General features: G+C 44.3%; 1 protein-coding gene and 1 long non-coding RNA gene across 2 annotated transcripts in view; one reads left to right on the forward strand and one right to left on the reverse strand.

Moving 5' to 3' along the window:
• LOC144769498 (uncharacterized) overlaps nucleotides 1–24,264 on the reverse strand; it is a 362,974-nt gene that overhangs the window by 323,738 nt on the left and 14,972 nt on the right. The window lies entirely within an intron of this gene.
• The window catches only part of LOC144769497 (proton-coupled amino acid transporter 1-like), a 469,650-nt gene that overhangs the window by 241,336 nt on the left and 204,050 nt on the right, over nucleotides 1–24,264 (forward strand). Inside the window, exon 5 of the mRNA XM_078653627.1 lies at nucleotides 14,595–14,690. Within this exon, the coding sequence (XP_078509753.1) occupies nucleotides 14,595–14,690 (96 nt within the window). The remainder of the gene's footprint in view (nucleotides 1–14,594; nucleotides 14,691–24,264) is intronic.

Raw genomic sequence — 24,264 nt, forward strand, 5'->3', positions numbered from 1 at the left:
CTGTGTTCAAAATGGACCAATGTTTCCTGATAATCTTTTGGACCTGGTTTGTCCTTGTGTTAAAAGTATTGACAAATGTGATTCTGTTTGTCTTCTCTTTGGGTAGAGTCACTTCGAGAAGAGCTTCTCGATTATTATTTGATGCTCGCTTTTTTGACTGTCGGATTATTTTCCGTGGGTAGTTCTTTTCTTGGAGGTGCTCCTCTAGTCTTTTTGAATGCACAATAAAAGCCTCTTTATTGGAGCAATTCCTCTGGACCCTGAGGAACTGACCAAAAGGCAGATTGTTCCTCAAGGCCCTGGGCTGGCAACTGTTGTAGTTCAATAAAGCGTTCTTTGCCATAGGCTTTCTGTAGAGTTCTGATGGGCCAGGAAGGCTAGATGAGTTTTACTATATTCTACAGTAAATTTCAGAAATGCATTGCGAGTGTTCAGCCATTTATGAAAAGCTAGCAAGTCTTCCTCACTCCCACGCCATATGACCAATATATCATCTATATATCGCTTCTAAAGTTGAAGCGACAATAGATAAGGATTGGTGGCTGTCAAAACTTCGGTTTCTTCGAAGTTATGTACATACAGATTAGCGAGACTAGGTGTGAAGACACTACCCATGCTCGTCCCAGATGTTTGTAGGTAGGTAGTGTCCTCGTATCTAAAATAGTTGTCTTTCATCGCTATTTCTGCTAGCCCCATAATGAACGACACCGGTGTGATGGATTGAAAATCTCGTTGTTCTAATAGATGACCAACTACATCGAGTGTTTCTGTTTGGGGTATTGAGGTATATAATGACTCGACGTCAAATGAGACCAAGATGTCTGTGGTACAATCAAACTGTATGTTAGGGAGCAACCTCAGGACATCCTTAGTGTCCTTGAGGAAAGTAGGCATTTCACTCACCATCGGGTTTAGGAAGTGGTCCACAAAAGTGGAAAGAGGCTCGAGGATCGAGTCTATTCCAGAAATGATTGGCCGTCCCAAAGGAGGTCTCTGGGGTTTGTGGACTTTTGGGAGGCAATAAAAATAAGGAACTACAGGGTGAGTAGTTCGGAGGTATTGACCCTCTTCCGATGTAATCCACCCTTCGGATATTGCCTCCTCCACCAGGTGTCCGATCGTTACTTGTAATCGTTCTGTCGGGTCTTCCAATAGAGGGCAATATGCTTTGCGATCTTCCAACTGTCGCAAACATTCTTTCCTGTACGCATCAGTATCAAGTATAACAATCGCACCGCCTTTGTCGGCTGGCTTGATCGTTATGCTAGTGTTAGATGTTAATGTTCGTAGTGATGAGTTCAGGCCTCAGCAAGGCCCAAAGGTACCGAAAGGGTTCGCCCTTCTGTGTACAAAGTCCTTAGACTTACAAATGAAGTTGGCAAGGAAACTGGAAATACAAAAACATAGTTTAATAAACCTTTAAAGGTGGTGATACACCCTCCACAACACTTCTACAGTATTGTACAGAGTAGCACACTGAATACAAGCACATGGCCCCTTTTATACACAGTGGAAGGGGTTCAGCTTACAGCTTAGACAGAGGTTACAACCACGTAAGGACATTTCCAAATATATCAGTGGGTGGAGCTAACAGTATTTCTAGAACATGGGAGGGCTATGCTAATAAGGAACAACTGTTACTTCTGCTGAGCATGCGCTACACTCTCAAGAAGGACTAATAATAACTGTTACTAGGTAGAATCCACAGTGTAACTGGCAGAGAGGTAGGACAATCAGAACATTGAGCACATGGCAATGTAGGGCATGAAAATGGTGGACTCGAAATACAAAATGAAATCCCTATACTAGATATTTGGACTGATGCATTATGGCTTCAGCTAATGCTTAATAATACCGCTGTTTTATTTACAACAGACGACCCTTTCAGCGTTAGCTGAAGCCATTCCATTTCATAGGGTAGTCATCAAACTCATCTTGAATGTCAATGCTCATAATGTTAGAAATCTCTTTAGTTAGACTCTTTTGATAAGCAGCTTCGGAAACAGCTTTCTTATTGGGTATACAAGAAGTAATGCAAAGAGAACATATCATAGGACCACATTGAATACACATACAGCAAGTAAAAAGAATTACTACTATTATACAAAGGCCAGTGAGGATCTTCCAACCCCAAGTAGTAAATAAGGTCCAAAACCAACTAGAGAAGGTCCATGTGCCATTATCTACATGTATGTCAGCAGCTATTTTATGCAGTTTATTTATGGCATTATAAACAGAAGGCGAGTTGTCTGGGATGAAGACACAACAGCTACTTCCAATAAGTCTACAAGCTCCTCCTTTTTCTGCTAATATGACATCTAACACCATTCTGTTTTGCAGGGCAACAATTCTAGTAATTTGCAACTCTTCAGTTACGTTTCCTAGTGCTGCAGCAGTTTGGTTGGTCACTGCCTCTACAACTCTAGTTAATCTTCTTATCTTTTTACTGTTTAGGGCAGCTCCAACAAAGAAGAATAAACCTAGGTTAAAATCTACATATTGCTGCAAACTAGTGTCGGTCTGGTCCACATCATCGATAGATAAAGTACGTTTGTATCTATTCACAGTGGCATTATTCAACAATTTCAAGTTTTTATGATAAGTGGCAGGTGCTAAAAACACTGGTGGTAATAAAAACGATACATAGCATACTCCTGACCAGCCAGCTGGTAATCGATAATATCCTCTATTACCGCATACAAAATATGTATTATGGGATGCAAAAAATGTGCTATTATTCAGACCATCTATATTTAAGACTTTAATACAATCACTAACACCTACAGGGATGTACCCAACACTTTGTACGCATAAGTCCGCTTGTGCTTGTGCAACTGAGATCACAAATTTTTCACTTTCGACAGTGTCTCTAGTGTTCGTAAAAATGTAGGGAGTAGACTCATTGTCCAGTCGATATTCTTCCCACTCCCATATAGTTCCATTGGCTTGTGGATAGCCTTCTTTATTCTGGTGACATTCTTTGTTTAGTCTAAAAAGTAATCTTCCAACAGCAGGCTTTCTTGTGGCAAATAGAAGAGTATACCAGGCACGACAAGAACCATTATGAGAGAAAGGGAGAGGTATAAACGGTGTTCCCCCCCTTCTTCTGGTGCGCTGGCATCATACCACATATCCAGCAATTTGTTTCATTTGTAGCAGTGTGGGTATGATGTAGCATCTGAATGAAGGTGTTATTTACAAAGGACAAGCGGTGTTTTGATTCCTGATAGGGGAGCGTATAAAAGAAATGCTCCTCTGGCACCGGTGTAGAAACCACATATAGATCACGGGCAGGAATTACATCCTCAACAAACCACGTGATAATGGCAACAACTGCCACACTAGCAATAAATCCAAAGGCGCAGATCACTTTCTTTCTCTCCATGTTGAACAAATGTCTCGCAAATCTTCCTGAAACTAAAAAAAAGGCTGTTAGAACTCTTCCCCCAAGGCGGCTGTTGTTTTCTTCACCAACGGGCCAAGACAGGTGTCACTACTCTAATGCAAGGCTGATCCCCCCCCCCTTGCCTCATCGGCTCTCCGTTGCACCAACCAAGAGGCCGTTCTGACAGCAGTCTAAACAGCAGCAAACTTCTTCCTGGGTCGAAGGTTGTATTTTCTTACTCCAGAAGTCGTCGGGTCCGGGAAGAACTCCTCTTGCTCATCAGGTACCACAGCAGGGCCTTTCTCTGTAGTCAGGATTTCTCGATGGTCAATCAACACGGCAGGCTCCACCAATCCGGGTTGCACTCTGCGACAATGAAGGGAATGAATCCAATTCTTCCGGTTGGTCACTCGGACGGCCGTTCTTGTTGCGAGCAGAACCTGCTCGGGACCGCACCATCGGGGCTCCAGGCCACTCGTCCTCTCGAACGCCTTGATGAGGACGAAGTCACCGGGTCGGAGACTATGACCCTCACCTGTGGACCGGTCAGGGAGTGCTTCTCGAACCTGTTGATGAATAGAAACCAAGTTATCAGTTAATTGTGCCAGATAGTCATTCATCAATACACAAGGTACATCATATACGGAACTTGGTTTGGGCACTCCCCAAATATTCATGGGACGACCAAACACCACTTCATACGGTGTAAGGCCGGTTCGGGAGTGTGGTACTGATCTTATTGACAACAATGCCAAAGGCAAAGCATCGGGCCAAGTCAGAGAAGTGGAAGCCTGGATCTTTGCTAGTTTAAGCTTCAGTGTTCCATTGTAGCGTTCCACCAAGCCAGCCGACTGTGGATGGAACACTGCATGAAACTTCTGTTTTATCCCCAGACCTCTCAGAACGTACTTGATAACGTCTGCTATAAAATGAGGCCCGTTATCACTCCATAATAGTCTACAAACACCATACCTAGGGAAGAACTCCTTCAGTAGCACCTTTGCTGTAGTCATTGCAGTATTGTCCTTAGTAGGGTAGGCTTCAATCCATTTACTGAAAGCACACACCACCACCAAGACGTACTTTAGATTATTACAGCGTTCAAGTTGGATATAGTCCATTTGCAGGACTTCAAAAGGTGCAGTAGGTATTTCAAATCCTCCTGCTGGAGTCCGTGTTCCTTTCCCTGGGTTGTATTTAAGACAGATCATACAGGTCTGTACCACTCTCTTGGCCGTGCTAGCAATCTCTGGATGCTCCCAAACTTGCGCAAGCAATTTCACAATCGCTGAAGCTCCAACATGTGCTAGCCCATGTGCCATTTGAACCATAGGTTGGACAAAAGCTGTGGGCAACTTCCACCTATCCATTTGTTTGTTGCGCCAACAACCTTCATCATCCAGTTCTCCATTTTCAGACCATTGCTCTCGTTCTTTATCAGAAGCAACTCTCTGTATTTCCCTCACTTCTTTCCTAGCATCATGCCATCGTTCTGCTTGTGACTTCACAACATACATTGAAGTGGAGTCAGGTCTCATTGCAGTTTCTCGTGCTACTTGGTCAGCGAAAGCATTTCCTTGCCCTACTTTGTCAATAACTTTCTTATGTGCACTGCATTTCACTATAGCTATCTTCTTAGGAAATGTCAGGGCAGTCAAAAGATTGTGCACCAGTTCTCCATACATAATTTGTGTTCCGTGTGATGTCAGAAAACCTCTTTCCTTCCAGAGCAGGCCAAAGTCGTGCGCTACTCCGAAAGCATAGCGGCTATCTGTATAAATATTCACACACAACTCTGCACTAAGCTCACATGCTCGTGTCAATGCTATCAGCTCCGCTGCCTGGGCTGATTTCTGTGGTATGCGTGCTGTTTCCACGATAGTATACAAAGTAGTGATGGCATATGCTGCCGAAGTCGTACCATCCGGTAGCTTCAGGCAGGAGCCATCCACCCATAATTCTCCATCTACATCTGAGAAAGGCGTATCCTGGAGATCGATACGACCCTTTGTCTGTTCCTCAGTCACAAAAATACAATCATGTGCTTCTTGTGCCTCAGGCTGAGTCGTCAGGAATGGTAACAATGTTGCTGGATTTAACGTAGCACATCTCCTCAATGTGATATGGGGAGCCAGCAACGTTAGTTCATATCCGGTCAGACGGGCACTTGTTAAATGCTGCGTCTTTGTTTGATTCAAAAGGGCGTCAACAGCATGGGGAACCAACACTAACAGCTTGTGAGATAACACTATTCCCTCACTCTGACGTATTGACACAGCTGTCGCTGCGACCGAACGAAAACACCCCGGCAATGCCCGAGCGACAGGATCGAGCAATGCCAAGAAATATGCACACGGACGCTGCCTGTCCCCGTGCATCTGTACTAACACAGATGACGCACATCCATCTCTCTCATGTACATATAATGTGAAAAGTTTCGTGTAATCAGGAGTGCCTAACACTGGTGCTGAACAAAGGGCCTGACGTAACTGTTGGAAAGCGTTTTCACATTCATCTGTCCAAGGAAGGGGAATTGGAGTGTCTTTTGTCAATAGCGCTAACAGTGGTTTGACTATATGTGAAAACCCCAGTATCCACTGCCTACAAAAGGACGTAAGACCCAAAAATGCTCGAACATCTTTCTGTGTAGAAGGTGTTGGTGTGTCCAGGATGGCTTGGATACGATCTGATGTAAGTGCACGCCCCTCCTTAGACAAAAGGTGGCCTAGGTAGGTCACCTTAGGTCTACAGAATTGCAATTTCTTCTTAGATACCTTATGATTGTGAGAAGCCAAAAAGGAAAGCAAGGACAATGTACAAGTCTCACATTGCTCAGGGGTGTCAGCAGCCAACAAAATGTCATCGACATATTGAATAAGCACTACCCCCTCAAGCAAGACAAAGGAATCCAACTGTCTATTCAATGCCTGACTGTAGATACTAGGGCTCTCAGTATAGCCCTGTGGAATTCTACAAAATCTATACGATCGATTATTCAAAGTGAAGCCGAAAAGGTAACGGCTATCAGGGTGAATGGGGATCGAAAAGAAGGCGTTCTTCAGGTCGACAACCGAGAATGTTGTCGCTGTTGGTGGGACCAAGGTAAGGAGTGTCGTGATGTCAGAAACAACAGGGTATTGGGGCACCACTATCTTGTTCACCTCCCTCAAATCAATAATAAATCGATATACCCTAGTATCAGTGTCTTTCTTCAAGATTGGTAAAATAGGACTGTTACAAACATTGTATGGGACTTCTTCCACCCCCCCCACTCGAATGAGATCCTGCACAATCTGTATGAGCGCCTCCTCACCCTCCTGTGAAATCCTATATTGAGGCAGGCGTGGCAACACAGCTCCCTCCTTTACACTAATGCGAACCGGGGGAATGACCATCTGTCCCACATCAGTGTCTGAAGTAGCCCACAACGTGTGAGGTAAAGAGGCTAATGCAGCACTTTCAGCGACCATACACACTCTCTCTTTTGCAGGGTAATTGTCATTTAAAATCACGCGTACTCCTTCAGGGGAGCAGCGGATTGTGGCTCTAAAATGTTTCAGCATGTCTAGACCCACAATGTTGTCAGGCGTGTTTGAGGAAAGCAAGAATGGACATGGTGCTGTAAATTTGTCGACATGAAATGCAAGGGGTTGAGATAATGGGCTAAGAGAAGGTGTTCCATCGAACCCTACAGATGTGATCGTTAAGCCAGACAGGGGAGCCCTCGGAACCAATTGTTTAGACAAAGCGCTACGAGTAGCCCCTGTATCAACCAAAAACTGATCAGTAGAACCCAAAACATGTGCTGTAACATAAGGACCCCTCTGATCTACTGGTACTTCAACTGATTCCTCCCCCCATCCTATGCAATCCTATGCATATTGGGAATCATGACTTTCGGGGTGCACATAGTCAGACATCTGATACTGATTTCGTCTATCAAAGGTATTAGACCCTCCTTGTTGTTGCTCCCTAAATTCGAATCTAGCCCTGTCATTTAGGTTACCTCGTGGTCCAGAAAAACCCCCACGATTTCTCCCAAAACCTCTACCCCGTCCCATAGCCCTGTGTTCTCGCGCTAAAGGACACTCATTGGCCCAGTGGCCTCGTTGCTTACAATATGCACATTGATCTTTAGCCAAGTCTGTGCGGTTATATGTAGAATCATAAAAACCCCGACCACCTCTATTATTTCCTCTCTGGGGTGGTCCATACACTTGTGCTAACATAACTTTTGTTTTCAAATCCTTAGATTTCTTATCTTCATTACTTTTTGCTTCTAATTCCTGACGCTCGTAATACTGAGCCATTGTCAGGAGGGATGCCGGAGTCGAAGTCGTCCAGGAGCTTTCACTCGCTTTCAACCGAGCTGCTACTCCCGGTAATAAATTCGAAACATATTTGTCTACAAACAGATGTCGACCCGTGTCATCCGTCAGAGACTGACCACTGAAATCGTGAAAAGTTTCTTCAAATCGCGTAAAGAAGTCAGAAACTGATTCATCTGTCTTTTGCTTGCAAGATGCTAACATAGTCCAGTCAATCTTTTTAGGGGGAATAATCGTCTTTAATTTAATCAAAATAGCAGCAGGGAGGTCTAGAATGAGCTGGGGTGGTTTCTGCGCAGGTTTCCTAGCTCTGTCCTCCTCCTCAATGTCTTCCCATTTAGCTTTAAACGTCACTAAATCATCAATTTTCCGTACTGATCTCCACATGTCAGGGGGTAATATAAGACCAAAGAATAAATCAATGTCAGCTAATGTCATAGTACAAGAATTCAAAGCCCCCTCAACTTCCTCATAAAAGGCAGCAGGATTTTTCCGTGGGTCAGGTAACGCTTTCTTTAAGGCCATAACATCCGCTCTATTCCAAGGAGTATATACCCAATTATAGATAAAATACCCTCGGGCATCAGCTGAATCTTTATCTGAACTAGTACCCGCTCCTTTAGGAGGAACATACAAAGGCGCTGCCTCTCGCATAGGTTTAACATGCACAATATCGACCTTATCTGAAGAAAAGATAGGTGATTGTTTCCCGTCGCCACTCAAACCCGTCTCTTTGTCGTCCACCGTCTTTTGTCGCTTTTCTTCTCGTAACCGAGACGCCTCATCCCGCAATACGAATAACCGTCGAACTGCATCAGCTGCCTGGGAAGGAGAAAAGAGACCTTTACGCAATTCTTTATTATCTTGTATTATGTCATCAGGTTCAAGAACAGGAGAATATTTTCGAAAAGCCCCGACTACTTCATCAGAAAAGGTTTCAAGAAAATAAATTTTTTCCCTGTCCGGCCATTTTTCAAGAGACAACAATATTTCAGCAAGAGGAATTGTACCCTTAAGAATACGATAAGAAATTTGTCGGAGCTCCGCCATACGATCAGATGTTAGCTTGGACCGCGTGTCTACCTTATCTTTAAATGATCCAGAATCCTCATCTTCCCCTTTCGGAGCAGACGGGCCAGCATACGGAGGCGGAGAACGATCTAGTAATGAAAAATCATCATCAGCATTATTAAGGACAGGATAAAGAGGCCGACGAATGGGATATTGGCCAGATATCTGCAATCTACGTTCCTTTTCCCGTTTTTCTTCCGCATCTTTTTGTTCACGTTGTCTCATTTCTTGCGCCTTCTCACGCACATTCTTCCTCTGCTCTTTCTCAATCAGCGCATGTTCACGTTTCTCACGCTCACGTACTTCTTTCACCCACATTCGCACACTCTCAAACATATCTTGTCTCGCTCGGCGCTTACACAGGCACTGTTCCACATACTCAATTTTGCGCACATCAAACGAACCATACAAAGGCCATCTCAACTCAGGATCCTTCTTGGTATACTTCCTCCACAATGTGCTGTACATTATAGGGGAAAGACCAAACTTAATATACATGTCCCTATTCGGCGTCCCTTCTGGGGGAGCCGGCTGCGATTCTTCAAGACTTAACCGGTTTCCACAGCAGCACCACTTACGTAGTGCGCTAAAAGCAGGCATGCTAGAAATAGTGCGAAATACGCAATATTATACAGAAAAATGGCACTTAATCGTTGCGCCGCTCACAACCATATGTTGGAGAAAAATCTCCACATTGCCTACCTATATGTGTTGCAACGCATATATACCCATATTCATAATCATAATATGATCGATCATCCAAACATCTCCATATTCATATCCATATCCATAAGCCACAGCAAGCGTATCCTAAAACTGCCTTGCTAATCACTGGCTACCATAAACACTCACAGTAATTACCATACATTGGTCCTTACCAAGCACGAGCGTCCAGATTCCACTTGCCAAGTTCCACAATTTGCTCAAACAGCTTATCCACAGCAAACCGACAGAAGAGGTCTCAGTCGAAGACCGGCGCCACCCAGATGGTCAGATCGGAAGGAAGGAATAAATACCTCAGGATGCCAGGACTAAAGACGCCGCTGGCAGTGATCACTTCCCCGGCAGAGTTCCATTCCTTCGTCACGACCAGTCCTTCGAGCCTCCGAGTCGCCGATGAGCCCCACGTGACGGGCGCCAATTGATGAGTTCAGGCCTCAGCAAGGCCCAAAGGTACCGAAAGGGTTCGCCCTTCTGTGTACAAAGTCCTTAGACTTACAAATGAAGTTGGCAAGGAAACTGGAAATCCAAAAACATCGTTTAATAAACCTTTAAAGGTGGGGATACAACCTCCACAACACTTCTACAGTATTGTACAGAGTAGCACACTGAATACAAGCACATGGCCCCTTTTATACACAGTGGAAGGGGTTCAGCTTACAGCTTAGACAGAGGTTACAACCACGTAAGGACATTTCCAAATTTATTTATTTATTTTATTTATTTTAAAGGTTTTATATAGCGCTGGCTAGACCTGGAGGTATCAGAGCGCTTTACATGAGTATACAATCATAGTTACAGGTTACATCGTTAAAAGGTTACAAAGTTATTAGAACATGGCAACATAGTTACTTGTAAGGTCGAGATAAAACAATAAGCACAAATACGTAAGGGGAAAAGCAGGCAAGGGGCAAGATTCAACTAACAGTATTTCTAGAACATGGGAGGGCTATGCTAATAAGGAACAACTGTTACTTCTGCTGAGCATGCGCTACACTCTCAAGAAGGACTAATAATAACTGTTACTAGGTAGAATCCACAGTGTAACTGGCAGAGAGGTAGGACAATCAGAACATTGAGCACATGGCAATGTAGGGCATGAAAATGGTGGACTCGAAATACAAAATGAAATCCCTATACTAGATATTTGGACTGATGCATTATGGCTTCAGCTAATGCTTAATAATACCGCTGTTTTATTTACAACAGTAGGGCTTGATCCTTTCTAGACATATTGATAAAAGGTTTGTCTTTAGTCAGGAAAAGGTTTTTGACATCATTTTCGACCGCCTCTTCAAATGTTGACACCTTTGCAGGCAGACCAACAACCGGTGGTTTGAATGTTGATGGTTTTCTGAGGCCAGTGTTTTTATCAATGTCCCTGTCGCCAACATTTTGTTTGGCGAAAAAGTAGTGAAGTCTTATTTTTCTGAAGAATTTCGCTAATTCGGTCTGTGCTACAAAAGGGTCCCCTGTTTGAGTGGCTACGAAACCCAGACCTTTATTCAGCAGGCTCTCTTCATTCTCAGTTAGTAGATGGGAGCTTAAATTGATCACAAGACTATCGTGTTGCTCGGTCCTGCTTGTTCCTTGGGTATCTGTTTCCCATTCCTCAGATCCATGTGGGTGGTGGTTGTTGTACAGGCCCCCAGTGTACCTGGTGTGTGGGTCCTTGTCTCGTCCTTCCTCTCGATCGTCTCGGGCCAAACCCTAAAAAAGGTGGCATCCCCGGGCCTTGTTGCATTTGCGGGGGACAGAAAGGACCCATTTTTGGTGGAAAAGTGGGGCCATACATCCATGGATTTGGCTGCCACCAGGGTTGGAATTGATTTTGATTTTGGTTTTGAGGATTCCCTCTCCAGTTTCTTCGATTGCCTCGCCCTCTGTATATTTTAGTTGTGTTACTATTCTGAGAGTTATCAGAGTCACTTGAGGCATCCTCCGAGCTGGAGGTCCCATAAGTGGAGCCGCCTTTGCGCCCACTTTGGTTGAAGGCTGGCGCTACATAGGATTCACTCGTATAGGGGTAAATTCTCTCTGTTGAGAATTTGGCCAGATCTTTTTTAAATTTCTCTAATTTAGCAAACAGTATCGTTTCTTTGAAATCCTTATTGTTTTTGTTACTTTCTTCCTGTCTGTTTTTGAATAGAGTACTCTTCACTGTGGTTTTGATTTGTCCTTCTAATATTTGTATTTCTACAAGTATTTTGTCTGCTACTCTTTTTGCTGTTTTTATTATAAGGACTAACCAGTCCCGTGTGCACCTCCAGACTATCATGGACCAATCTTTAATGAACTCCTTGTCGCCCAAGAATAGTCTAGGAGCCTTATTAACTATAAGGCCTGAAGGTGCACAGTTTCCACACAGATACTCTGCCATAGTGATGCCGTGGACTATAGTTCTAGAGTGTGATTTCTTCAGTATGAGAACCTTAGCCCACCCTTCCTCGTTACTACTAACTGCCACAGGAATACAGTCTAGTATACTAGAGTTCTCATCTAGTATACTCTGTACCTCTGCGTCTTCAAATGCCAAACCCCAGTTTGTTGCCATAATTGAATTAGAATGTCTGAGCAGAGCTGATATATCTAGATAAATAAAGCCCTACCAGAGCGCTTAGGAATGTCTCCGTATCATTGAGAAAGTGTTCTCGAAATAAATTCTATTAGAGATTGAGAGCGGAAGAAAAGACTAATCCTAATATGATTGTCTATGAGCTCAAAGGACCCGCAGCCTCAGCTGCACTGTATGTATCAACCAACTCCTTAAGAAAGAGGGTCCAAGGGCAAATTTAACGACCTAATCTAGATATGTGCCCCAACTATAACAGCAAAAACGACAATTATATCTAGGGGTCAAGAAAACAACAAAATAAACTCACTGTGATAACAAGACTTCTCCATGGAAAGACAACAAGTGTGTAAATGTGTAAATTAGAGGTGGAGACCCAAGTCAGCTCCCAAGTGTGACACCAATAAGTGAGCTAAAGCTCGAGGGCATGGGTACATTTTTCCCATCAGTAGCCACTCTGTACCGCCCTTGTTGACATCATTTGGGTTCTCCTTGCCCAGGAGGAAAGGGAAAAAGGAAAACAACCTATTGGTGTTGTTTTAGGCTGTTCCAAAAACCTTTGGTGTGATATGATGTCAGTACTAAGTATTGTTATTTAGAATAACAATACTTAGTACTGACATCAGTACTAGGGCAAGGAGAACCCAAATGATGTCAACAAGGGCGGTACAGAGTGGCTACTGATGGGAAAAATGTACCCATGCCCTCGAGCTTTAGCTCACTTATTGGTGTCACACTTGGGAGCTGACTTGGGTCTCCACCTCGAATTTACACATTTACACACTTGTTGTCTTTCCATGCAGAAGTCTTGTTATCACAGTGAGTTTATTTTGTTCTTTTCTTGACCCCTAGATATAATTGTCGTTTTTGCTTTTTTTTTTTGTTTTTTTTTTTGATAAAATAAAACTAAACATATACAATGAAATCCCAAACAAACACTCTACAGATTACTAAACATACTTAACTCAAAATAATACCATAACACAAAAACTAATAAAACTCAATTCAACTGAATAATTCAAAATATTCTGTACAAGTATATTTAAAAAATATATATTTGCAAGTCTTAAAAAAACGACATTTTTATTTTCTATCTTTTGTCCCACAAATATTTTTGAAATATTTGTGTCTCACAATATTTTTGAAACAAGATTTTAGCAGAATACCCTTAAAAATGCCTGCAATAGATTAAAATGTTTACCTGATTCCTTGCTCTTTGAATAATGTTATTATAGGCCTTCAGAATAATTTTTAGAGCATTTTACAATCCTTGGACTAAGGCTGCAGATGTGCCCTCCATCAGCTTCTACGTTCTACATCCTCACACCTGATGTTAACCTCTTGTACTGACTCGCAGTCTAAGGCTGCGTATTTTAACAACATCTTCATATGTGGAATCGGAGCAGCAGATTATAATGACTGCTTCCCCAAGCGAATGATAGTGTGTGATTTAGCCAAGGCACTTAATCTCTGTGTTCCAGCTAACTCATCTTCAGAGCCGGATTAAGAACATTATAGGCCCTAAGCACTGAAAAGAGTTTGGTCCCCCAATATATATTTAATTCAAAATATAAACACTAAGAAACCGTAAAATAAAACTTTTTGTACACTTCCACTTTTTTTTGTAGGTTTGGCTGCACCATTCAATTTTACACCATATGGTCCATGGCAAATCCGGCAATGGAAAATTTCTGTGGCGCCCCCCTCCTCTTGATGCCCTAAACATGTGCTTATTTTGCTTAATGAATAATGCAGCCCTACCCATCGTCCAACACATGACAGTACATGGAAGTGTGTGGAAACCGCTACTGAGTCAAATGTGTGCAACTTGCAACCACTCTGCTTCAAACTGAAAGAATCCCCTTTACAAGCATGAGAATGTCATTGTTTAAATAGTTCTACAAATCTGGGAGAAATGTCACACGATAGATAGAGCAACTTTAGTTCCAGTGCTTTAAATGACTGTATGCTGCAAATGACCTGCTATGCGAAGACCAGTAAATTATACTTTTATGCTGCAGTTTTTCACTTCCTTACTAGAGGGTGCAGTTGCAGACCCACATAATAGTCTAGGGTTACGCAAGGAAAGAAGCAGATTAAATGGGTTGTATCCTCTTTTTTTCGGCTCCACCTTTTATGACGAAATATAAACAAAGTGCATCTGATTGCACAGTGATGCACACCTTCCTCTTCCTCCTGCCTAACCACACAAAGGACACCCTGCTCCTACTATTTACCTTCAGGATCTTTTTGTATACTTAAGTTTTTTCCAACATGATCTTAAGTAGCTCTGAGGTGGCCTGTGAGCATTCTGCAAAACGGCTAAAATGTTACAAAGAGTATTTTATAGTCCTATTTGTTGTGAATCCGTGGACTGTTTAAATCCATGGAATGTTAGACATGAATAAACCACTCTGTAAAATGCTCTGCTTTGAGACACAATGGCTGCTTTAAATGATTGATTAGCCCCTTTGTTTTATGTATAATTCAACAAGCTTTGTGCTGTTTCTCTTTGCAGGGACCAGCGACCATTCGTCGACTATGGGGATACAATGATGTACAGCTTGGAGTCGAGTCCTAGTACGTGGCTACGTACACACTCAATTTGGGGGAGGTACGGTTCTGCTATTGCTCCTTTGTTGTGGTGTGGGTGGAGGGTTGGGAAGTGCACATGTGCACCACTTCCTCTGGGTGGCGATTCTTCAGAGAGTACATGTGATTCGAACTGTTACACAGCAGTTCTCAACAGTCCCCAACGTGCATCATAGTTGGAGTTAGAAGTCCAAGGGTTGACTGAGTGTTCCATCCTTAAGCACATGGAATCATTGATGGACAGAATTCTGAACAATATCAAACATTCACCCCTATACATAGATGTCTAAATCCATCACTTTTTTCCTCCCCCTCCAGTTTAAACCCAGCCATATGTAAATCTGTCTTGACCCTGCTCCTCATGGTAACAGTCCAGCCCGAACTGTCAAGTCAGGACTTCCCTGGACTGGAAACAAGCTTCCTGGGACCAGTTACGGGGTATCACCCCTCATCAGCCAGGCTAGCTTGACTCCATTGGCATGGAGAGCACAGGACCCACGTCTAGGCATACCCGGCTAACTTAGGACGAGAAAGCAGAAGACACACAGATGATGGACGGAATGCAGAATAAATCGGGCACTCACCACAGTCAAGAGATCTGGGTTAAATCCATTCCTTTGGGGTGGCATGGTAAGCAAACGAACGATAGATTTAACCCAGATCTCTTGACTGGGGGTGAATGTTTGATTTGTTCCACATTCCGTTCATCATCTGTGTGTCTTTTGCTCCATCCTTAAATCATGTGCTATACTGTACCTCTCCTTTATCCTAAATATCAGTGTGTTTCGGTTAAATCCTTAAAGATGGGTTGAACACCACATTTAGATCAACAAAGAGTTGCTGCTAGGGGCGAACCTCCATAGAGATCGAGGACTTGGGTTATATTTGTCTACATGAAAATAAGGGTAAGATCGTCCCATGAAGGCCGAGTATTGAGTAGATCTATTAATAAACGGCCATTACATTGGGTATCTCTTCGCATTCAGAGATTGTTTCAGGCGGTGGGTGTGGTACACTAGACCAAAAATGGGCAATTCTGGATCTCGGGCGATGGCAATGTCCAGAGCGCTGCTGTCCATTCTAGAGCTCACCATTGCTGTGGGCGGGGTTCTACCCATGCAGGTGGCACGTGCTAACCTTCCTCATACCGAGCTGATGACTGGCTTATCTATTCCAATGTAATATGGTGCCAGGAGTATTCCATCTCATGCAGATATAGCATTGATGGTGCACCATCCGCATAGGGCTAGTAGCGGTGGTAGATCTTCCCACAAAGAGCTTCTAGCACATAGCCGGTGCCAGGGGCAGATGTTTTACACAGTGCCAGGGGCAGATGTTTTACACAGTGCCAGGGGTACATGTTTTGCACAGTAAGTATTTCTGTGTGCTTTTTGAGTACTACATGTGTTGACAAGGCTGAGAGCAGATGCATTTTTAATGAATCATTTGGGTTCATACATTCTCTTTGCCGCACAGGGGTTGTCTAATAGAAGTAGCCTCTCCATGACAACGTTCATTAACATGCTGCACACATTTATTTATTCACAGGATAGAGCCTTTCTCCTGCACATTCTACATAAACATGTTAATTTACACAGCCACCATCAAGTGCCATAAACAACTCACTCCATTTACCCACTTCCTTGCTTCTATAAAATGCTAATTGTTTCCTATGAGCCCTGGATGTTTTTAATGGACTGTCTCTATGTATCCAGCTCTTCCCAATGGTTACTGAGTGTAATGTATCGTTCCACGCAGCGTCAATATTAGCAGCAGATTTCACATACAGTGCTGGTATCCATGTAGGGCTTCAGATTCCGGCCTAGTCCTCTAGGTAGATTGTCTCAAACCGAGCTTCTAACAGGACCAGCTTTTACCACATGAAGCTGGCATATGTGGAGAACTTCTGAAGCAGAGGCAGACAGAATGAATTAATGCATGGATGAGGAGATGTGGATATCCATCTCTAGGAAGTTCCGCCTCTGTTGGGGCACATTTGATATGGACCAGAAAGCAGATTTGGAATTTGATTGCAGTTACTGTGAGGAGGCTTTTAACCTTTGTTGCATATTCTGTGTTGGACCTTTGGTTTGCTGTTTGGAATGGGTGTTTTGGTGCATTTATTGCTTTGACAGTTTGATCTCCCTACTGCTTTAACTTTGCTTTTAATGTGGCTCTGTGGTATTATTTAACATGCCTTGTGTATGTTTCTGTCCAAGGAGCATGTGTCTGTTTTTCATCTCCTGTGGTCTGGTTGCCTGAGGTCGATGTTGCTTTTCCACTCGTCCGCCATCAGTGCTCGGCCTCCTCCTTGGCCGGCTTTTCCTCGTGTGCAGTGGGACGGTAGGCCGGGGAATCAATCAGCTCATGAACCTGGGCTCCTTTAATAAAAGATGACGCAGGGGACGCGGCTGCCGCTCTCACACTCATCAGACATGGGCTGGGAGGAGCATCCACTTCCCGCGCGCCCATGCCCCTCTGGTGGCGGGAAGAGCAGCGACGCACTGTAGCGAGGCCATGTAGTGCTTCCGCCTCGCTTCCCGCCGTGCCCGACTAACTCTAAAAGGGTCAGAGGGCACTGGAGACCAGAGAGGAGGAGCGGGGGACTAAAAGATGCATCGGGCTGCATTTTCATTTTCTACCCAAGACAGTTTCTGGAAATATTGTACGCAGCCGCTGTGTCAGAGTTTTGCTAGCTGCCTTTTTGCATACCTGTCTTGTCAGGAACACTTCTTGTTATCGAGTCTGGGCTTTTCTGGTTCATGTGCAGCATTAAATATTCCGCTTTTCGATTTCAGGGGTACTATGCTCTATACAATGCTATTACTTTGTAATATAGTATTCTTTTTGTGTGGGCTGAGCCAAAAGTAATTATTGTCAGGAATGTATATGTTGTGTGTTGCTTTACGTGGCAGTTGAGCTAGAGGTGCTAAGAATTGTTTGTAGTGCCCTTGTCTCACTTGGTGCAATTACCTGCATCTCAGATCTGTTTTCAGTGGTTTCTAACCGCCAATTATATTCCCTGGAATTCTTGATCCTGCCTCTTTATTCAGAGAGAACTGATCAATTGCAGGGAACCTATATTTGAATCCTGTTCATACTTTATGTTGTAACTACTGTCTGTTTCTTGCACTTTCCATTTATTGAAGCATTTGAAAGGCTCCCATCTTTGCTGTTTGCTCTTATGCTCAAGGCTTGTCTAGGCGTTTCTCTGATAATGTAGTCTGTGGGTTATATAGATTTCCTTAACGGACACCTTGCTGCCAACAGCTTCTCAGCCATGAGAATTTTACAGCGCCTGTGCGATGTGAGAAGCCTTTCGGGCTGTATTACTCGTGGTTATCCTCCCTCCTGTAAGCATAGTCTCACTGACTCAGGCCTCTGCATTTCACAGTTTACAGCCTAGTCTCACTCTTGGTCCAACAGCCTTTCATGTCTACCCTTTGGTGCACCGTCTAATTGCTCGTCGATCAGTTCCACATGCATGGCCTACCCCTGACTGCCTTCTGTGGTCCCATTGGCTTGCATTCTCCCGATTTGGCATGGAGCCTTCCCTCTGGCCATCCTTAATTATGCCATAGGCTTGGAATGTGAGACTCTATGGGGCACATTAAAAAGGGACCGCCCGCCATAAGGGCGGGCGTCCCGTGGGGGCCATTAGGATGCGCCCGCCACAGTGGCGGGCACATCCTGCATTCCTAACATTGTGGCGGGCGGTGCACTCCGCACCGCCCGCCACAATGCCAGGAAGCCATGTTGTGCACATGCACAACATGGCAGGCACCGCCGCGGACCCCCCCAGCCATTGTAATATGGCGGGCGGTCATTTCTGCATGGATGGCGGGCGTATCGCCCCCTACCGGGCCGCGGTGACAACTGCTAGCCCGGCGGGGGCGATCCACCCGCCATCCTACTGGGGCCCTTAGTTTTTACTGTTAAAAATACCTTATGATCTCAGACACTAAATGTCTCAGGATGTCCTCGCACAATAGGCCTTTGCAGGTGAAAAAAAAAGCAGCAACACAATTCATGCTAAAAAGTAAAAAAATTAGCTATGTAAAGTATATCTACTGATTCAACATAAGCATACAACAAGACTACATATGGTGTGCATTTTACCTCTTCCTTTGAGTTTATGGTATTTACTGTATTTATTGTGTGAGGTGCTGCATGTCCAGCCATGTGTTTTGGGTGTCTCTTTGTACATCTGGTCACCTGTTTCAGCGTAAGATAGTTTTTATTTTTATTTTCATGTAGCAAAATCAGTTTCTTATTAAACTTATTTGCAGGGTGTTGTGCTCATTATATCTCGGATTTATTTTTGTTTTTATCAGAACTCATCAACCTAATTTGTCCTCTCATTCTGTAAGAGTGAAATGTGAAAATCCTGAAATAAACTCTAGATACTGAAAAACTATATATGATCATTCAGTTATAACCCATTCAGAAAACATAGGCGTTCCATATTTATTACTGTGCTTTTCCTTAAATTATTAGAGTAAATGGTGTGTTTCATTTACATAATCGATGATGCAGGTGAGTTTCCACCAGAGTTACTATCCCTTCATAATGTAGATGCTTTACGTGCTGACCAATAAGACGGGGACTCTTCCATCTGTGGGTGAGAGTGCTTAAGCTTTGCAGGCCATCGGCTCCCCCTCAATAGCCTTCTCTTGCTTTGGAACTGATAACCCTCAAGCTGGGGGAAAAAAACCTTTGGGTGAAACCATTCCAAGAGGCTGCTGTTTCCAAGCCTGTAAGCAACACACCATTAATGTCCAGTACTCTGGTGATTGTCACTGGGACCCACCAGGCTCGGTCTGTAGTAGTGTTGGAGGCCTCTCTGAAGGCAGACATTTAATTCATCCACAAGGACAGGAAGCCAAATATCTCGCACTATCAAAGTAACATCTGCACGCCTGGCAGTCACTCTAATACTGGTGTTATCTTGGCAAACTTTGGTACAAATGTGACTACTTTTCATTTCTGTTCTCCAAACATGTCCAGGCGGAACAGTTTACACTCGGCCTCAGAATTAAGTGAACAAATGCAGCCGATGTGCATTCACTGCACTTTAAAGGAAGCGGCAATTGTGGCTTATGGACTTGGATAAGGTCGTCCCCTTGCTGTTTGATGAAGAGAATATGTTTGATCTCTCAATGGATGATGTTCTCAGGCAGTTGTACTCGGGCAGTTGTTTAGCATGATTTGTTATGATCTGTTGATCTATAGAATACATGTTTTCTGTTGCTTGCCTGCCAAGATTACAGTAAATAACTTGGCTTTAGAGGTGGGGTGATGTAGTGCTTAATTTAAGCCGGTGGTTGCAGGTGCGGTCCATCAGCATTTCTTTTTGGCACTAGCACTTACTTTTTCCCAGTCACATTTGGACCCAGAACGAAAGAGCGAAAAACACACAAAGAGGGAAAGAGGAGGAAGAGAAAGATGGAAAACAGTGACAAAGGGAGTAAGCAGGGACGACACTGGGTGTATAGAAGGGCGTTCAGTGTCTGTCAATGGGTTAAAGATGCATGATGGGAACTCGAGACTCCTCAGCTTTGGTTTCCGGCACATTAGCCTTCTGCAGAGCGGGCGGCAGCTTCTGAGCAAACATTTGGGCCTGGCACTTCTTAGTTTACAAGCTAAGCACTGGGGTGATCGCTACAAGTGCAGCCCTGGAGATCTTTACCTAACAAATTTCTCTGGTAGCACCCTGCCCGCATGTGAATCGTTACCCGTGCCTAGTAAAATGCCTCGTGCAAATATTTCCAGCTGCTTATGTCAGATTTAGCCCTAAACTTGGGGACCATCTTTGATTTTGAGTTCAGTGTAAATTTCTCAAAATCCTTTGTGTTGCTGTCTAGACATATTCTGCTGGTGTGTAACACTCTGACCACAGTTCTTCACTGGCCAGAGTGTTCTAAATCAGGGGCGGTGGATCTCTTCCTAGAGAGGATTATATTTCCCGGTATTTTTGTGACTACAGACCTTTGGCATAGGTGTAATTACCTGTATATTTAACCTGTGCAGCTTTGCCTGGAGAATTGGGACCACTGGCTGCAAGTCACTACATGCGTGTCCTGGGCAAAGGGCTCACAAAAATGAATGCATTTCTACGTGAAGTTTGACTTGACCATAAACCTCAGGGGTGTTATTTGTAGCAGGTCTGCAAATAAACATACTTTCACACATGTATTACTCCTGTACAAAGGTGTGATTCCATGTTACTATTGTTGTATGCTATACCCAGGGACACTGTAACTACGCGATTCTGAGGCTGCTGTGTTTTCTGCATAATTATTGATGTGCCACATTTGTCACATAATCCGCGGCATAATCTGCAGATTTCAACAAAAAAGAATGTTTCTAGCTTAAACAGATCAAAAATTACTAAATTGCGGCGACAAGTGTTCCTGCAGTGGAAGGCCCTTTGCAAAGGCAGCCTTGTCCACTTCCTGTTACTTATTGTTGTATTTGGGTGTTACACTGGCACTAATGAGGTGAAACCTTTGCCCAGATGGTGTTAAGGTAAATATATCAAAATAATGAAATACTATTGCAGAATGTGCCTTATTACACCACATAATTTCTTTTTTCCTGCCGCGTAATTTAGTCACCTCTGACGCATTATTTGGTCTTCTCCTGCTGCAAAATTCCTGTGGTCCTGTCTAGAACTAGAGAAATCACAGCTTACTGCCTCACCAATGTTCCCTCACTGTGCATAAGAAAACCACTAGGTCCATACTCTCAAACGTGCCGTCCAGTTTAGAGGGAAAAGTGGGTCCCTTTTCCCAGTCCTGCTTCTCGCACAATCCCCAACAAAGTTCATTTTAGACTAGTTGTTTGTCTGAAAGGCTCATTTAAGAGTTACTTCATGAGATTATATCTCACTTAATGGATTTAGTCATTTGTGCCCCAGTACTGAATAAATATTTTGGTTATTCACAGAAAAAAACATCTCTGCAGACAACTTGGTAATATTCTTGTTGAGGAAGGGCGTGGTCATCGCTGCTCACTTGAACCTTCGCTTCTCCTACCTCTTTGCCCTTTTACTTTGTGTATGCCAGCATGAATTTCTGACGTTTACGCAGGAAGGGTTGACTGTATAGGGTAGGCTAGTTGTAGGCTAGTTGTGCATACATAGCCTGTGCATCGGTTTCTGCCATACTTGGAAGGAACATTTTACTGCTGACCAGGGCACAAGTCCTAAAAAAAAGGAAGTGGGGTGACTAACCTAGTTAGGTAGTATGCAAGTGACATCACTAAGGGTGACACCACGGCGCATGACATCACACTGCTTCTTTAAAGTGTGTGTAAAGTGCTAACAAGCTGTGAGCCTTTGTTTCCACTCAACCTCATTTGCATCAGATGTGAGGCTCCAGACTGCTTCCAGCCCAGAGACTCGAACAAAAGGAGGCCTGATGACCCCTCAAATTAGGCCATTGTTATGGGCACAACAGGAGTCTAAAAAAGAAAGCCCTGTCTCCTCCAGCACGTTGTTACGGATCGAAAGCAGACAGCGTGCAGGCGCTGCTGAATGTGTCCCGGTGTTTGAAAATGACACCAGGACGAACTCGGCACATTATAATTCCGCAGGGCCCAGCTTCTTGGCATGGTGGGCGGCGTTCAACCTGTGAAAATAGTGTGTGGACGCCGTCCACCCGCATGTACCCCACGACTTTTGCCCTGCTTCTGACTCAGCAGGTGCTATCTCTGGTAGCATTGTCTTCAGGTATGCAGGTTAGCACGCGCATTTGTCGTCTCAGACGGTGCACGAAGCCACTTTGAGGTAAAAGTGCCTTTATTCGTTTAGTGCGCGTGCGTTGTAACGCGCTACGTGTTCCCTTTCGGTAGCAACCGAGAACACGGCAGAAGGAAGTAAACAAATTAAACACCGAACACTGTGTTTATGGAGCACGCTTGTTACCTGGGATTCACACGTACTTCTTTTCCGTTATGGACTTGGTTGCACAAGATGAATAATTGAAACCTACACAATGTCTCTTCATCTTACTTTCTGTAGTCTAATAGTTCATCACATGGTGGCAGAGTTGAGTCATAGTGGCGTGTTTTAAGTGGTTTGTTTTTCTCCTTTGAAGCACGATGGGGAAGCAGCTCTGTAAAACCCGAGCATAGTCAGTCACTGGGTATTACTTCTGAACCATTGGCTCAGTGAAGGCTTTTAAGCTCGTGCCGCTGTGCTGCGTGTTGGGCGGTGATGCCTTGACTGCTTGTTGTGATGTCCTTTAGGCCTGGACGGTCTTTGCTTCCAGGTTTTACTCTTCGGTGCGTTGGATGGGGGAGGGGAGTTATTTTACCTGGAGACTCGCAAGTTGTCGCTGATGTTTGTTTCCCTGCTGCGCCTCTTGGGTTAGTGTGCAAAGGTGGTTCTGACGAGGGAAGAGGTCAAACCGCCACGGTCGTAACACAAGCCTAAGCAGCCCCTGTGCCCCCCACTTCAGGGTCCCCCATTGAGACCAAGGTTAATGCCTATTTGTGAAATGTGGGATACTCAGGGGGCTAGAGGCGCAACTAGAGCCACATTGGGGGGGGTGGGGTAAAAAAACATTTCGGGGTGGGGCTGACTCTTTAAGCAATAGTCAGAGTGGAGCTGCAGGGGCTCTAAGAAGGGGTGAAACAACAGCAAGGCCTCATTAATATGCAAATGGATTTTAAAGACCTGTGAAGTGCTCCGGTGTGGCTGTGTGTGTGCCCGGGAAGCTGTCTCATCCCGGGCTGCCACACACGCCGGGTTTGGGGGGGGGGGGCTGAGCTGAGGCCCTTTGAGTCCAATGGGCGTTGTGCGCCTGCTCAGGGGTCCCTCGTTGTGCGGGGAATGGCATCATTTTATGTTACGTCACTGCAAACCTCTGGGGCAGGCTGCCGTTCCGCAGTCTGCTTGGCCAATGTCTGACTGTCTCCTGCCTCACCCAAGGACATGCGCACATCAAAGAAAACAGACTCCAGCAAAACTCTATGCCAAAGTCTAATAGTCTCGTCTCTAAAACAGCCTCAACAGGTCATGTGTTTGATAAAGGGAGAAGGCCCGGATTATCCCTCGCAAACCAGCTGGAGGGCAGCTGGGGGTCGTGTGAGGTTGGCTCTTGGCAGCTCTGTCTTGTTCCTGAGACCTCTTTGAGTCCTTGATATTCACTCGTGGTGCAGAGTCCTGGAGGCCTGGCGCGAGGCATTGAAACCACTCCATCAATGCCAAGCCTTCTTAACGCGGAGGAAGGTCGGGCGATTCTCTTATCAGACACCACCAAGGGGTCACAAAGTGCCTTTTCTTGAGTGCAGTTTGATCAGTGCTCGCCTGTTAAGCTCTTTTTGGTGCTGAATGAGTTCAATTGTGTGAACTAAGTCCTACTATGAGTAGTGTTTTTGCACTTTTCTTTCATGTTAGTTTTGGCAATACGGAGAGGTACCTTTAACACATTACATTTACTACTTGTCACACCAGTCCTAAACAAAGGCAAACAATATGCTGTTGGGCCCTTAAATTACCCCCTTCGCATACATTCATTCCTATTCCTGTTGGGCCCTGTGACGCCACCCAGCTCTCTGCCATTTGGAGTCCCAATTCATGCCTTCCCTAA

This window comes from Lissotriton helveticus, chromosome 7 (genome assembly GCF_964261635.1).
Source record: "Lissotriton helveticus chromosome 7, aLisHel1.1, whole genome shotgun sequence".
Lineage (NCBI taxonomy): Eukaryota > Metazoa > Chordata > Amphibia > Caudata > Salamandridae > Lissotriton > Lissotriton helveticus.